Source organism: Bos taurus, chromosome 7 (genome assembly GCF_002263795.3).
Source record: "Bos taurus isolate L1 Dominette 01449 registration number 42190680 breed Hereford chromosome 7, ARS-UCD2.0, whole genome shotgun sequence".
In the NCBI taxonomy this organism is placed as follows: domain Eukaryota; kingdom Metazoa; phylum Chordata; class Mammalia; order Artiodactyla; family Bovidae; genus Bos; species Bos taurus.
In genome coordinates, this window is record NC_037334.1 from 72294051 (window position 1) to 72311486 (window position 17436).

General features: G+C 46.1%; 1 protein-coding gene across 2 annotated transcripts in view; it reads right to left on the minus strand.

The window, feature by feature from the left end:
• Positions 1-17436, minus strand: part of ATP10B (ATPase phospholipid transporting 10B (putative)) — a 316602-nt gene that overhangs the window by 75749 nt on the left and 223417 nt on the right. For both annotated transcript variants that reach the window (XM_024995294.2, XM_015472347.3), the window contains 6 exons: positions 17097-17182; positions 13132-13238; positions 9003-9134; positions 5135-5262; positions 2384-2636; positions 1018-1256 (listed from right to left, as the gene is read on the minus strand). In XM_024995294.2, the coding sequence (XP_024851062.1) occupies positions 1018-1256; positions 2384-2636; positions 5135-5262; positions 9003-9134; positions 13132-13238; positions 17097-17182 (945 nt within the window). The remainder of the gene's footprint in view (positions 1-1017; positions 1257-2383; positions 2637-5134; positions 5263-9002; positions 9135-13131; positions 13239-17096; positions 17183-17436) is intronic.

Below are 17436 nucleotides of genomic sequence, written 5' to 3' on the forward strand. Positions count from 1 at the left end.
GTGAGTGTGTATGTGTATAATGAGTGGAATGAAAGACGAGTGAAATTTACCAAAATGATCATTCTGAAAATCTAATGCTCTAACAGGATGATAGCACTTTCGGTCCCTCTGTGAGTATATGTGTCTTGTTCAAGCTACCAGGGGTCCCTGAGGCCTTCTCTGTAAGTATTGACGACTCTGAATGATGTGTTCCCTAGAGGAAGAGCTTGATGCAGAGGACAGTGGAATGGGACAGGAGGCAGAGGCCCTGGCTCTGGCCTTGGCTTCTAGGGCATGCTGCCTCATCTTGGGAACAAACTCAGTGTCTTCATGCTACCTAGATGTTTAATGGTAACTGTCCCAGTGGATCGAATGTGAAGGGACCATATGCAGAAAACCCCAAATTTGCAAAGTTCAACATCCTAGGGGCCAAGCAGTTAGCCTAAGAGAAGGAGGTGGGCTGGGTAAATTTGACAGAGATGTCCTCTGCTTCATAACAACTTAAGACTCTCTGATTATCACAATAAATACATTCTCCCATTTTTCTTGAAGCCTGTAAGCCTTATAGGTTCACCTTTCATTTTTCCACTTTATAGAAACATGGATATGTCAGATATCTCTCTTTCCTATCAACTGTATTTTGGAAAAATGTACATAGTGAACTTGCTGCTGAGCCTCAGTGCAGGGATGCGTATAGAGAGAGGGAGTGGGGGACACGATGAGCTGAGGATGGCACACCCAACCTGGGGAGTGCAGACTTCTTAATTCAAATCAGTTATCACCACAGGGAAACACTGGCTTAGTGAGGAGACTTTTTCTAATTCCATTTCGAAATCTCTCAATGTCAAGACATTGAACATTTGAAATTAACAGACTCGTACATGCAAAACCTATACAGATTACAAACAAGACCAAGGGCTGCCATTTTGAGAGCAATTCAGGGTTTATACACCCTTCTCTTTCATGCCCTGGAACCATCCCCTATCTCTCCTCAAGAAAGGTCACTTGCAATTCAAAGAGGGAAAGGCAGGCACTTACTATGGAGCTGCTGAAGGCCACAGAGGGCTGTGAGATTTCACAGCGCCCCATAGACCTTTGTCGTGAGTGGCTCTGGATGGGTACACGGGCACTCTGGCTCCTCCTCAGAGGCTGGGACCCTCCTTGGCCCCTCATTGTTGCTGGGCCCTGGTCCCTTCGGGCTGGGAAGGACAAGCACCGGTATTGGGTCCACTCTTCACTGTCTGAGTCCAGCTCCTTTGGGGTCTCCAGTCGCTTAGCTGCAAGAAAGGAATCTTGTTATTGCCTCAGTCATACCTCAGCCAGATCATGGCTGGGGAGATGGTAGACTTTGGGGGTGAAGCTAAAAGAGCATGGTGTAAGAACATTATGCTGCTCTAGATTACAGATAGCTGGTTACCCTGACTGGTGAAAGTGGGGTACAACTTGGTCACACAAGTTCAAATCCTGGCCCTCCTACCTCCTATCTATGTGACTTTGAGCTTCGCATAACCCACGCCTCTACTTCCTCAATTAGGGGTTATAAAAACTATCCAACTCATTGTTTTGAAGACTTAATGATATAATGGTATGTATAAAAGACTTAATATACAACGATATAAAAGTGATAAGCATACTCTAAGTATTGGTAATGGTAGCTGTAATTATTAAGATTAGAAGCTCCCATGTACCTGGTTATCACTTTGGCAAAGGGGATTAGACTGCCTATGGTACCTTCTCTTTTCTCTTTCTTAATCCCTCCCACTCAAAACAATGAAGAATGAAAGAAATGGTGTGAGTGTGTGAGTGTGTGTGTGCGGACACGTGTGCTGTGGGGGGAAGGAACCAAGGGGATCAGTCAGCTGTATCAGCCACCTTCAGTCTATGCAAGATGATAATCCAGGCATTTTCTAGCCACATCCCCTAAGGCAAAGCTTTGTGTCAGTGAACCCCAAGAGGTCAGTTAGCATGGAGGGCATTTCCTGATTGTATCCCATGCGCTTCCACCTGGGCCTGTCCTGTCAGGTAAGGTAACCTGAAAAATTCCTAAACTTTGGTTGCAGGACTGGAACATAATTTGGACATCTTCTCAGTGCATTCCTGACAGGTAAAAATCCTCTGTGTCAATTACACCAGGCAAAGATCCACTGAGGACAAAGATCAACCACCTGGAGGGCTACCACACAGGAGATTACCCATAGCCTTCAGGAGCAAATGAAAGTTTACAAGTGATAAGAACAGCATTGATCTGTGACAAGGAGGCCGCAGGGATACAGGAAGCTACTTCCAACAGAGCCACTAAGCCTTTGCCGAGAGCCAGGAGAATGGGTTTTAATCACCACTCTCTTAGGAGAGCAGGAGTGATTTCTTTATAAGAAGGATGGGGCCCCCAGGAGCCCCCTCGTACCATTTTCTTGGTGAGAATACTCGTGGCCCATGATGGTACAACGTCGGAACACCATCTTGTTCTCGGTCAGTGTTCCCGTCTTGTCGGAGAAGATGTACTGGATCTGACCCAAGTCCTCAGTGATGTTGAGGGCTCGACACTGAATGGACAAGTCAGTCTCTTCATCATACAGGTCAAGGTCGTTGTGCAGGAAGAAGACTTGCCCGAGCTTCACCAGCTCAATGGACACGTACAGGGAGATTGGGATCAGTATCTGTGGGGAGATTGAGTCCCACTGTGTCAGATAAAGAGGCTGGTCTGCCATCTCAGGACCTTCCTGAGTGATGGAGTAGCAAAAGCATTTCATGAAAAGCTCAGGTCAGCTCACGCAGTGGGTTTTCTCTGAGAAATTAAAGCTCAGTGACCTCATGCCTGCCTTGGGATCCTTAGAGAATCTGAAAAACACATAGGCCTTCCTGAGCCAGGAATATTTGGTATGGGGTAGACACTCACCACTGCTTGTTAAATGACTGAGCTGGAAGGAGTAAGGAGCTCTAGTTACAGAGTCGTGTTGGGTTCAGGTGTGCAGCAAAGTGATTTCATTCTCTCTACATAACATTGTATATACTTTTTCCTGTTCTTTTCCATTACAGTTTATTACAAGATATTGATAATACTTTATACAGTAGATTCTTGTTATCTGTTTTATATATGGTAGTTGCTGCTGCTGCTAAGTCACTTCAGTCATGCCTGACTCTGTGCGACCCCACAGACGGCAGCCCACCAGGCTCCCCCGTCCCTGGGATTCTCCAGGTAAGAACAGTGGAGTGGGTTGCCATTTCCTTCTCCAATGCATGAAAGTGAAAAGTGAAACTGAAATCGCTCAGTCGTGTCTGACTCTTCGCGACCCCATGGACTGCAGCCCACCAGGCTCCTCCATCCATGGGAGTTTCCAGGCAAGAGTACTGGAGTGGGGTGCCATTGCCTTCTCCAATATATGATAGTGTGTATCTGCTAATCCCAGACTCCTAATTTATGTCTCTCCCTCTCTTTTCCCTTTGGTAATGCTAAATCTGTTTTCTATTCAGATTTATTGTTGATCACTGCCCACTGATGTAGCTCAGATGGTAAACAATCTGCCTGCAATGTAGGAGACCTGGGTTCAATCCATGTGTCAGGAAGATCCCCTGGAGAAGGAAATGGCAACCCACTCCAATATTCTTGCCTGGAGAATTCCATGGACAGAGGAGCCTGGTGGGATACAGTCATGGGGTCGCAAAGAGTTGGACATGACTGAGCGACTAACACACACAAATACTGAATGCTGTTTTAGGTCCTTCAAATGGCAATGCCTGGAAAATCCCATGGACGGAGGAGCCTGGTAGGCTGCAGTCCGTGGGGTCGCTAAGAGTCGGACAAGACTGAGCGACTTCACTTTCACTTTTCACTTTCATGCATTGGAGAAGGAAATGGCAACCCACTCTGGTGTTCTTGCCTGGAGAATCCCAGGGACGGTGGAGCCTAATGGGCTGCCGTGTATGGGGTCGCACAGAATCGGACACGACTGAAGCGACTTAGCAGCAGCAGCAGCAGAACAAAAGCCCTGGACTTGAAGACCTCCCAGTCCAGCAAACAAACAAAGAAATTCTATATGGAGTGGTGGGAAGTCTCATGAAAAAAAATAATAAAGTAAAGAGTGAAGGCTGGGAGGGCATATTTCAGAAACCACAACCTTTGTGCTGAAACCTGAAGAAACGAGGGCGTGAGCCTGAGGTTATCTGTGGGAGGAGGCATGTTCCAGGCAGGGCACGGGCTGGCAGCTAGGTGTCTGCAGGGCTGGGGTGAGAGTCAGCAGGCGTGTGTTCGAGACAGCTCAGAGATGTGGTCCCCGAGGGAGTGGGGCCCAGATCACTTAGGCCTTGTTGGTCACCTCAGAACTTTGTATTTCCCTTTGTATTTATTTCACTTTTGGTTATGAAACCATCAGAGGGTTCAGGGCAGAGGAAGAGCATGACTTCCTCCTTATATTTAAAAAGGGTTACTTTGCTCCATGAATGAATGAACTAATGAATGAAAAACGTTGCCAGTTGGAGGGCCAAGAAACATGCTCAAGTACTGTAAGAACTCAAACAGATGGGGTTTTGTCAAAACAAAACTACAACTTCCCCTATCTTTTCATGGACTGTAATTCTTATTGGGCCTGAGGGTTTTTTTTAAATCTCTTTATACCTCACTGCAGGTGTTTACCTACAAGTAGGGGCCTTTCTTACCTCTCTCTTACAGGTAGTCTACATCCTTTGCCTTCTTTTCTCCTATGTATAGTGCTGGTTCTTCTTCAACCTAACAAATATGACAACGCTAACCTGCGGTTTCTTTCTCTGAATGCTTGGGGCTCGGAAGTTTTCATTCTTTGTGCTGTGTTATCATTGTGGTTCTCAGGTCAGAAGGTTTACCAGTTCTAGATCTGGTGGCAGGACAGGCACCCGTGGATCTCTGTTGTAATCTTACTTTTAAATTACAAGAGTCTGATAAATATTCCCTCTGTTATTATCTGAGGCCAAGGTCCCCTCCACAAGGCAGGGCTGGTCCTGACATTATACCAGATACGAATACCTTCAAAGACCCATAAGAAGCAATCAATGTTTTCTCATCTCAGTCCAGTTAGTTCTTTCTCAGGGTCAGTACTGAGTTTTCTTTTTCTTTTTTTTTTGCAAAGTTGTACAGGTGTTGGCCGTTAGTCTTTTGAGCCCCGAGATGGGGAGGACCTCCTACCTGGAGCAGGATGATCATGGTGAGGAACATGTAGAAGCCCCCAAGGGCAAGGGGAAGGTAGTTGCCCTTGGCATCTGGAACGTCAAAGGGAGGGTGCTCTGTGAAGGTTCCATTCCAGAGGCCGTGACCTGAGAGGAGGCAAAGCCAAGCATGAGGCAAAATCTCCACTTAATCTTCAATTGGTCAATCACATCAGCCCGTCCCTGACCTACTGCCAGAAATCAGTGTGCTTTGGAGGAGCACATCCTTGTTCTATATAACACTGTGTGTGTGTGTATTCATTTAGCTCTAAGTGGTCCTTCACATACCCTACATTTCAATCTCTCCTCCTAGCAGAGGAGACTAGCATGGTGATTACTTAGATTTTGTTTAAATCCTATTATAGAGGAGTTGGAAATAGAGAAAGGGACAAGAGTTTGTTTGTTTTCTCCTTCATGCACCCACCCATCCAATCATCCATCCCTCAATCCATCCATCTACCCACCCACCCATCCATCAACTCTATTTACTCACTCCTCCCTGCCTCTCTCCTTCCCTATATCCAAAATTGATTAATTCAAAAAGGAGTTGGTCCTACTTTTTGTCTTTGAGGAGTTCCCTACCAAGTCATGGAGTCTGATGTAAAGATACAAATCTCACCTGGCATGAGCTAGATCCTGGAATGCTATAAGAGCCCATAGCAACAGCCTCAGATACGGACTGAACTCTCTGTTTCTCTAATTATAAATGGGGATAGCAACACCCATCAAGTGCAGATTGATAAGTGCAACTGGCACTGAGCTCTCTGAATCTCAGCATCCTTATCTATCAATTAGTAACAGTACCTTCCCTATGGGGTTACTGTGAGAACAGGATCGCCTATGTGTATAATGCTCTTGACTCCAGGACAGAAACTATAGAGAATAAAAGGCAATAAGGATGCCACCCTGACCCTAAGATACTTCTTTGCCCAAGAGGTTGGACCAAATACCATCATACACAGCAGAATAAAGGAGACTTATAGATGTGAGGTTAAGGGCCAAATATATGGTACAGAGTAAGGATCATTGGCTTTCAGAGGAGCTAGAGATCATAAAAGAAATCAGAGCAGGCTGCCTGGAGGAGGCCTGGAGGGATTCTGAAGCCCAGGTGGGTACTGGGTGATCAGAAAGGTCTGGGGAAGACAATCCAGACAAATAAAAAAGAAATTCCATCTTCATACATTAAAGTAGTGAAGTGAAAGTCACTCAGTCGTGTCTGACTCTTTGTGACCCCATGGACTATAAAGTCTTTGGAATTCTCCAGGCCAGAATACTGGAGTAGGTAGCCGTTCACTTGCCAGGCTCCTCTGTCCGTGGGATTCTCCAGGCAAGAATACTGGAGTGGTTGCCATTTCCTCCTCCAGGGGATTTTCCCAACCCAGGGATCAAACCCAGGTCTTCCACATTACAGGTGAATTCTTTATCAGCTGAATCACCAGGGAAGGCTGGTAAAGTAAATGTGTGATAAATAACCCTGGAATGGTGCTCATTTGTGAGCCATCCCCTCCTACAGGAGCTATACTTTAGTTAGGTGCCAACAGAGGCCTGTCACTCTATGAGCTGTTATTCTCAGACAAGAGAATCCTGCCCCTCCCCATTACTTTCTCAAAGTGTTTCTTATTTTGGGCAATCTGAATCTTGTCTAACTCTGTGACCCTTTAATCATTAACCTCCTTTCTCTAGAGACATAGTGACATGATCTTCAATGTCCTTTCCCGGTTTGACAGTCCCTAAAAAACCTTCCCCAAACAGAGCCAAGAGTTTTGCAGCATCTCTGCTGACACGGATGGACCACAAAACCAATCGGTGGCTTTCTTGTTTGCTGGCTTCTGCTCCCTGCAGGTACTGCCCTTCCAGCTTTGAGCCCCCCTTGGAGTGCCGTGGGAACTGCATTCATTCAAAACTCCAGGCCATGCACAAGACTAACGCCCCCTGTCTTCACTGTGGTCACACATAAGAACTTTGTGGGCTGGGCAACGTTTTAGGTCTTGGACACTGTCTTAAAAACAGTGATGAGGACTTCCCTGGTGGTCCAGTGTCTAAGATTCTGTGCTCCCAATTGCAGGGGGCCTGAGTTCGATCCCTGGTCAGGGAACTAGATTCCACATGCTGCAACTAAGACCTGGCACAGTCAAATAAATAAATATAAATAAATATTAAAAAGAAATAGTTTCTAAAAAATAAAGTATAACAACAGTGATGGGTGCGATCTCTGATAGAAGCAAGTGAAGAGCAAACGAGACAGCTGCTCCCTGGTGCAGAGTCAGCAGGGGGCTCTGGACTCAGCATATGAGTTCTTCAATTTGATCCTCCCTGCTTCTTGGAAGGCCTCCTTTAGGGTGTCAAGAACCGTCCTTAGTGTTGAGCCATAGAGGGGGAGAGTAAGAACGAGGATCGTACTCGCTGCTCTGCCTACCCTCCAAGGATCGACTGAAATAACTCCGGATCACTCCTCCCACAGCGGTCTACATTGGCTGTAGTAGATCCTGGCCTCAGCCTGCTCTGTTCGGGGTTCCATTCTTGGCTTTGCTCTTGCCAAATAGCCAAACTCTCCTCTGCAAAAGAATGATTCTCCCTCCTGCCGCTGTGCTTTGTCTGTGCTGTCCTTGGGGTAAAGCGTCCTCTCTTTTCTTTCACAGCTGCCGGCCCCATCCTGTCCCTGCCACCTTCCTCTTCTGGTGAGAATCAGCTTCAGAAAGACCTCCTTCCTTGATGCTCCCATAACACCAGCAGCAGGCTGAATGCTGTCCCCTAAGGTGTCTGCGTACTCAACCTGGGGCCCTGTGAGTATGCAGAAGGGACCTTACAGACAGGATTGAGTGAAGAACCCTGAGATGGTGAAGAGGAGCCTGGGTTATCCGGGTGGGCCTGATGATGGTGTTACAAGTGTCCTTATAACAAGGAGGCACAGGGGGATATGCCCACAGACAAGGAGAAGGAGATGTAAAGTAAGGCGCTTTGAAAACGAAGGTGTGTGTGTGTGTGTGTGTGTGTGTGTGTGTGCTCATTCGCTTAGTTGTGTCTGACTCTTCATGACCCCTCTGGACTGTAGCCCTTCAGGCTCCTCTGTCCGTGGGATTCTCCAGGCAAGAATACCGGAGCCATTTCCTTCTCCAGGGGATCTTCCTGACCCAGGGACAGAGCTCGAGTCTCCTACGACTGCTGCATTGGCAGGCGGATTCTTTACCACCTGGAAGTCCTGAAAATCCCCCAGTGCCATAAATGCAGAAACCCAGGTGGCCAGCAGAAACCAAAAAGACAAGGGGCTGCTCCCCCCAGTCCAGGGTCTCCGGAAGGAGCCGGTCCTGCAGGCACCCTGGTTTTAATCCAGTGAAATTGATTTTGGACTTCTGAACCCTGGATATGTAACAGAATCAGCTAGTGTTGTTTTAAACCACTCAATTTGCATTAACCTTTTACAGCAGCACTAGGAAAGGAACACAGTACCTGGTGCCGCCCTCACTGAATGTGACAGATGGTGTTATTGATTCTGCTCTCTGGCTGGACTTGTTCCTGCTGGACTCTGAGGACCTTCCTGCTCTCTGAGGACAGTCCTGTGATTGATTCATCTGTTACCCTCTCTGGATAAGGGGGTGCCTGGGTTCAGGAAGTATTTCCTGAATAGACACATGCCAGATGCTCTTCCTAAGATTTAGGGCACATACAACTTTCAGAACAATGTCACCTGCATTTTGGCTGAATGGGCACCCTGTTAAATACAGAGTAGGCTTGTTTTTATTTATTAACTTCTTTTTGTAGATAAGGAAACTGAGGCTCTGTGTTGAGGCAACTGGCACAAAAGAAACAGAAGATGCCTGTGGGGTTGTTCTTTCCAGAACATTCCATACCTACAGCTCCAATGAGGCACATGAGGAAGAGGATGCCGATGCAGGAGAAGATGTCTCTGTTCATGCGCCGCTCGATCTTGCTGCGTTTGTACCGCGGGCCGCTGTTGTTCAGCATGGCTTTCGTCTCATGGCCTTTGTGGGAGAAGTCAGATCGTCAGTCTTTGGCCCCCCGTTTGCCTCTGGCTCTTCCCGCAGGAGATTTACCTCTGTGCGGGGCAGGGACAGAGTGCAGACGGAGAGAGTGGATGTGTGGACACAGGAAGGGTCTTGGGGTTGTGGGGGGATGAAATGGGAGAATGAGATTGATATGTGTACACTATTGTGTGTAAACAAGATAGCTAGTGGGAAGCTGTTGTGCGGCACAGGGCGCTCAGCTCAGTGCTCTGTGATGACCTGGAGGCGTGGGGTGTGGGGGGGTGGGGGGGGAGGCTCAAAAGGGAGGGGATATATGATACAACATATGTGTATACAAATCGCTGGTTCATGTTATTGTATAGCAGAAATTAACACAACACTGTAAAAGCACATCTACTCCAATTGAAAAAAAAAAAAAACCTAAAAAAATTAACAAAACAAGAGAGGCTTCATTCTCTAACCTGGATGTGTCCTGGCATAGGGAGGTTCTGGGAGCAGCTGGAGAGACCTCACACAATTGGTCAGCGGGTTTTTACGGAACACCCCCTACCTGCTGGACATGGGGGTGGGGAGGGGGCGTGGACCAGGCTCCTGTGCACAGGCTGTGTCCTACACAACTCAAGAGGCAGCCCTCACTTTGTAGCTGTCATCGATTTGTAAGCCTCTTAGGACACATTTCTAGCAAACAACAGAAGGCTGTCTTGAGGAAGGGCCATCTTCTAATTTGCACAAAGGGGCTGTTATGGGTTAGTGGTGGGATACAGTAGTTAAGACAGACGATTCACATGCTGGTGAAGATACGCAAGCAAACAAGTAAATAAGGTCATTACAGTTGGTTGTAAGTCCCATGAAGTAAACAATAAATAAGGGCTAGAAAAATAAGAGATGCCGTTAGAGAGCATGGTCAGGGAAGGCTTCTCAGAGGAGGTGACATTTAAAGGAGACATGAATGGAGAGAAAAAGTTGGTAGAAAAGGGCTTTGGGCTGGGGAACAGTACATGCCAAGGCCCTGTGGCAGCACTGTACTTGAGGCCAGTCATTTTCATGCTTGCTTCTTTGCTAAGGTGTTTGTTGCTTGTACAAGAGCATAGTGGCCAAAGGCCTCCACCCCAGCATTAACTCTGGGCAGCTCCTCTCCTGTCTTGGAGTTCTGCATAAAATTTTGTTCAAAGAAAAAATAATAAAATTTAAAAACTACTGATCTTATCCAGTCGCCCCTTTTCTCCAGTTGGAGAAACCTATGATGGAAGCATAGAAGGGACTTGTTCCAAGTGAAAGGATACATGAACATCAGAGCCGCATGGAGAACCCAGGATGCTAATTCCCACTCTATTTCTCCTTCCACTGACCCCTGGTACCCAAGTCACTCAGCTAAGAGCTGACAGTCTAACTAAGCCTTGTCTTTAAACAGAGCCTTTCCCTTGGGGCTGCTAAATTTTAATTACTGTGCCATACCCCTCAGAAGACAAATTAAAAGACACCATCATACGTTTCCTGTGCAAAATGAAAGAGAACCAATACATCAGCTCTAGCAGCGAGTGGTTTAATGCTGTTTAGCTGGTGGCCTTGTGGATTTAAAGTGGCAGTGAAACCGCAGGAGTGAGCACGCTCTGGGCTTATCATGTCAGGCTGCAGTTGTTCAAGGGCTGCCATAGCTGGGGTCCCTGCCTGCCCTGGGCTCACCCCATACAAGGTGTCCTGGGACCACCCCCTTCACCCACTCCTCACTTCCTAAGACTCTTCTGTCCCTTTGGCAAAATGTGGTCTCATGGGGGAGGCATCACGGTGTGGTGGATAGAACGTGGGCTCCAATGTCTGACAGAGTTTGGCTCTCAGGCACTTGACCTTGGGTTGGAGGGAATTAATCTCAGGAGACATATGACCTTGGTGGAATTAATCCTTTGGTATCTCAATTCCTCATCTGCAAAATGAGATATTATGGTTGTGTGCTCTGGCATAAGGGAATGAACGGATACATATAAAGTACCTAAACTAGTTGGTACACAGTAGGGCCTCAATAAATGTCTGCAGTGAGAAGCATACACCTCCACGTGGAATTTCTTCCTCTTGGAAAACTCGACTTGGCTTTTTTTTGATCCTGAGGCGCTCCTGTTGTGTCCATCTATACCTCCAAGGCAGAGAGTACAGCTCCAGACCAGTCATTCTCCTCAGGGGACTTGGTTCCCCAGGGCACATTTGAAAAAGTCTTCAGAAATTTTTGGTCATCATCTTTGAGGAGGTGGCACCAATGGCATCTAGTTGGCAGAAGCCAGGGCTGCTGCTAAACATCCTATAGGGTGCCCCCCCGCCCCCCACAAAGAACAATCTGGGACAAAGGTCACCAGTGTTGATGCTGAGAACCCCTGCTCTAGATGACAACACTTAACACCATTAGTACCATGTTGGCTCACATTTTTTGAGACCCTGATGTGTGCCAGGCTAGTGTTAAGCCCTTTTCACAGATCATCTCATTTGAACCTCACAGTCCTATGAGAACAGGTTAGCAGTGCCTTTTGTGTGGAAAGCTTGACCAGCTTTTCAGGAACTTGCAGCCAAGGGCTCGCTTAGTGTGTGTGAAAGTCGCTCAGTCATGTCCGACTCTTTGCGACTGCATGGACTACACAGTCCATGGAATTCTCCAGGCCAGAATACTGAAGTGGGTAGCCGTTCCCTTCTCCAGGGAATTTTCCCAACCCAGGGATTGAACCCATGTCTCCTGCATTGCAGGCAGATTCTTTACCAGCTGAGCTTCTAGGGAAGCCCAGGGCTGGTTTAGCCCCAGGCAGTCTGACTCCCAGTAACCATGATTAACTCCCTCTCTGTCTGACCTCTCATAGGCCACTCCTGTCATCCACTCAGAGATTTGTTTCTGCTCAGGTAGAGAAGAAAACTCAATGTTTATGAGGGTTTTTTGGTGGGGCAGGGATTATTGAAGGGGTCATGTTTAGAAAGTCTGCCAGACAGCACTGAACTCCACTGTCAAAGACCCTCGAAAGCAGTGACCTGTGTTGACAAATATAGCCAGCTAGATTGTGACACTATTTCAAAAAAACCCTACTTTTCTCTCACAGTCTGCCAAAGGGAGTCATGGGGTAGACTGATGTGTTAGTGCTCTTCCATGTCTAACAAAGTTTGGATTCTATGCAGACAAAAACATACCAACTAAAAGTAAACAAAATATTATAAGGTGTCCCAGTGAGTGCAAGATCCAGGGAAACTTATTCTGGAGGGTTCCAGGGAAGGTAGACACTCCAGGGAGACTGCGTTACCTCCATAGAGGTTTGCGGTTGTTCAAGTGAAAACAGACATGGGCTGAGCACCTGTGGAGCGCCAGGTGCCAGGTCCTGGGGGTTCAGCTGTCCCAAGACCCCCTCCAAATCTCATTATGAGAAGTGCTGCTGTTGTCTTTTCTCAAGGGGAAGCAAAATCAAAGTGCAAAGAAGAGACAGACCACCGTATACAGAACCACAAAATGAATAAAGCTTATAATAAAAACAACTGCAAAAACAACAACCAAGACTCATCATGGCCTCATGTGCTACACACGGCACTGGGTGCTTTCCATGTCTGGGCCACTGTGCTCTCAGGAGTGCTTTATGAGACAGATACAGATGTTATTCCCATTGTACAGATGAGGACACGGAGGCAGACACAGAGATGTTGCTAAGTTTGGTGAGGTTACTCCTCAAGCTCAAGAAGATGCTCTTCAATCCCACCTATGGTTACTGTCACAAAACCATTAGGGATGCATGAGTCCCCCTCCCCGTGTTATCCAGATGAGTGACAGTGACTCAGAATCGAATTAAGTCTCCTGTGGACCAAGTGAGCTGCTGTGATTCCAGCCTTAGTTTGCTTAGCTGAGAAACAGGAAATCACATGCCTCTACCCGTTAGAAGTGATGTGAGCTCCCACCAACTAAAGATGAATTTGGAGGAGGTTTTGGAGGAAGGAGGAGAAAGGGCAGGGACATAGGAAAGTGTTCAGGGACAATAACCTGCGTAGATGACAATGCCAACAGCCACTTCAGTGTTTCTGATGGTGCAGCCTCGAAGCAGAAGACTCTCACTGCCAAAGCCTGTCCTGGTCTGATCGGGATGTTCCCTGGAGATGATGAAAGACAGGAACGGTAGTGTCTCAGAATTAGAAGTGGTGAGTGAACATGATCCCTCTTCTTCAGAAAGCAATAGTAACTTGGAAACTAATTCCCGTGTTTAAATGCAAGACTTCATTGGTCCTAGGACACCTAATGGGGACTGGACCATTAGAGGAGAATTACCTATCCCTAAGGATGTGATTTTGCCTAAGAGGCAGAACTCCGATGAGGAAGATTCAAAATGGTTTTAGGGGCAAAACGTGGGGGAACTGGCTTCTGACCCTGCAAGGATAGGTGCTGTGCTCCCTGAGGCAGTGTTCACACGCCCATCACAGCTGCTGGGTCTGCACCCACACAAGCTGAACTCTACACACACAAGTCTGTAGAGGACAAGGGACAGTCCCACCTCTCTTATCATGAGACTTTGAGGAAGGGCAGCCCAGAGGCTCCCCTCTTGGCCTCTCTTGCTCCATCCTCATAAAATAAACAGACCTCACAGCAGGAGGACCAGTGGCCTTTGCGCAACATCCTGGGAGGCAGCTTCTCAAAGGGGAGATCCGTAGAGCTCTTCCCTTCTAGACTCAGGAAGCATCACAATTTCCCACTTCACTCTAGAAACTTCTGAGTCAACCCACACCAGGGTGGACTCTGTGTCTGGTCCTCATTCAGTCCTGATGTCCTTCCCCTCTGGGATTTTTAGGAAGTTTAAATATAACTTCCTCACAACACTGGGGAGAACAGAACAGTAATCATCTGAACCCTAACGGATTTTCTCTCCTTCTAACTCTTTAATACTTCATTTCTCTAGGTCCAGTCATGTTTCCTACGTATTACATAATGGTCATGACAACCTTAGAAGGTAGGTCATGTTTCATACCCATTTTAAAAATACGAAAACTGAGGCAATCATAGTACATGGCAGAAAGGGGATTCAAATCCAGGAAGTCTGGCTCCAGAATGCTACAATACCACTCAGTACACTCAGAATAATTCTTTACTGTGTTTATAAACTATATTACTTACATGATTTTATTTGACTCTTCACAGCTCTGGGAAGTTAGCAGGGTGATTATCCTTGCTTATGAGAAAGTTAAAACTCAGAAAGGGTGAGAGATCTTTCCAAGGACATACTTCCGGGACATAGAACATCCCAGGACTTGGGAACCCAGACCCCAAACACCAAGCCTCATGTGATTTTCACTACATTGGAATTCTTAAAGTAGCAGCCCATTAATTTATACTGAATCAGTCATTTCCATTTGCAATTCTTTTGAATTTAACAAGGAAATATCTTAGTTTATCTCTGTTAATCCTTTCTAACACTTATTTATCTAATTTTTTAACATGAAGGAGGTTTTGGCAATAGTCTGTAGTTAGAGTACAATAACTGTTTTGATTTCATTTTACTAATTTTGCTGTTATAAAATTTATATATGGAAAGTAATACTGCCATAAATCTATGGCAAGCTATATATAGCAGTGATTCGGGTTGCCCATAGTGCCAGTAACATAACTTTTTCTTCTGAAATAAATTAAGAGAAAAATAAGCCAATTAAAAATCTGTAATATATAGTGTTTATGAGTGTGATACAAATCATAAAGGTGGCTGAAGTTGGAGACGCACCTGTCCTTATGGAGGGAGCTGCTACAGATGGAATATTGAATGATTCACTGTTTAGTAGCTAGTGGTTTAAAGGGCATTTTTATGATGCTCTAAGGTGATAACCTATGACAGCATCTTCCTCGTCTCCTGGTCATAATGTTCCTTCATAGCCCTTCTATTTAGTGCACTGTTTACAGGGATGCTTTATCTAACTGACTCACGGCAGTATTTCTCCACCTTGATACTACTGACTGTTTGGGTGGGATTAGTCTTTGTTGCGGGTCTGCTCTGTGCCTTATAGGATGCCGAGCAGCATCTCTGACCCCTACCCACCAGATGCCAGCAGCACCTCGTCCCAGCTGTGATAATCAACAACGTGTCAGACACCGTAAAGGTCCTTTGATAGAGAGGAGGGAAGGGGTTTGAGAACCACTGCCCTGGACTGATCTTATTGCTTAAAAATTGCATCGTCAAATCTGACATTCCTCATCTTCAAAGCATTAAAAACTACTCAGTTTCTAGCCAGCCTGGGTAGCCCCAAGAGAGTTCCTACATTAAGGAGGCCCAAAGAAGCTTCTGGACACCTGGAGGCATCAGACCTGTGGTTTGCTCAGCAAGAGAGTGTAGGTCATCTGTGGGTGGTGGGCCTCGGCAGAGATGTGGGAGCATGATGGAGAACTTGCCAGCATCCCATGGGCTGGCTGGTAGACTGACCAACTGCACTTTCCGGGCTCACCCAGTCCTGGGCAGGTGGGGAAAGTTGCCTTTAGAGGCAGTGACCAGGAAGAGGAGGTTCTGGGGGTTGAATGGAGCTGGGAAAGTTCTGTCTGAGATGAGCCCAGGCTGAAGCTTAGAAAGGCTGGATGCTGGCATGAGCTGTTTGGGGGAGAAAGGATTATAAATAGAAACCCAGCAATGAGGCTGCTCTCCAAGAGGATGGAGAATGACTCAAGGCATGGGAGCCTTGGGATGAACCAAATCCACAAAACTTGTGCATGAGGGGAGGACTTCTTGCCCAGGCGGGTGACAAGCTCCAGTTCGCCAGATGCCTGCTATGAATCCTCTTCTCCTCCAGGAACTTGCGCCCTTCTCTGTCTGTCTCCATCTGTGCTCTTTAATTTTTTAAAAAGTAATTTGCACTGAAAATCTGCCATTTCTTTTGCATTGTTCTTGCTTTTCCCCCTTTTATCTTGCTCCTCAAGACATCTCATATGGCCTGGGGAACAGTGGTTGGTGGGAAAGCCCTGGCACCTGCCTCCTGAGAAATCTTCTGAAGTCTCATTGCAAGCCTATTGGTAGAGAAGCTGCCATAACATGTCTGCGCTCATCGTCTGCATGTAGACAATGCAAAACACAGGGGTTAGAGTGAAAAGACAGGATGCAAGTCCTGGCCCTGCCTTGTAGCTGCTGTATGCCCTTGAGGGAATCCTGAAAACTTTTATCATCAGATTTCCCGTCTGACAACTGGGAATCAGAATTCTCACTTCCCTGGGTTGTTTTGCAGATTAAATGAGATGATGTTCTGAGAAAGTCCTCTGAAAGGCTTAAAGCCCTGAATAGGGCCTTTATTCACATCTTTCACCACTGCTCTTTTTTTTTTTTTTTTTTTGGTCTTTTGCATTAAGACCAGTTGTCAAATGTGGGAGCAAAATTACAGCAAAACTCTCAGGCTGAATCAAAACTGAAATAATAACAACAGTAATTGCAATAGCAGTAACATCATGAACTATCTACTCTGCCTGTTTTCATGCTTTGTGTATGATCAACTCTCAGACAAGAAAATTCCTGTGATATAATCTTTATTTTACAGGAGTGGCAATGAAGGCCCAGAGAGGTTAATTAATTTACTCAAGGTCACACAGCTTATAAGTGATAGAGCCTGGTTTCAAACCTAGGTCTGTCAAACTCCAAAGTCCCCTTTCTTACCCACAGTGCAATAAAGGCTCCTTCAGAAATCTGGTCTAAATTTAATCATATTTGCCTCCCCTGAATCAGAGTGTGGTCTTGATTTTGATGCTGTTTCACAGAGTTCTGAAAAAACTATTAGTGAATTTAAACGTGCGAGATAATTAAATGTCACTCCATCAGCAACAAAGACTGGAAAAGGTTTCTCAATTTAGTTAGGTTTCTCTAACCCTTTCTTAAGATAAAAAGAAATAAACTTTCTTAGGATCCAGATGCTTATTTGTTTGGCCATTTTGAGACAAAACTTCTAGCTGCAGAGGCAATATTTATAAGCAACACACAGGTGGCAAATACTTACATATAACCTTTAAATTTGTTGAGGTGGTTGTTGGGCTTCTCACACACGATGGTGTTGTGGAAATGTTCTGGTTGGAACTGGACCTCCTGTGAGAGAGGGAATGCTGTGAGGTTATTACGTCAGAGGGATCTCGTTTTAATAGGATCACTGGGAGAGCTAATCATAGTTAGAACCATTGCAAATAGGGTAATCCCCACTTGTTGCACCGTGATAATGGTAATGTGTTAGAAAAAACAGCTAACATCCTCATTAAGGAGGAAGAAGTAGATGCAGATGAAAACTTGAGTGCTTGGTAAAGGGAGGGTCCTGTCCTGACTAATTTTTTCTGGCCTGGATTTCA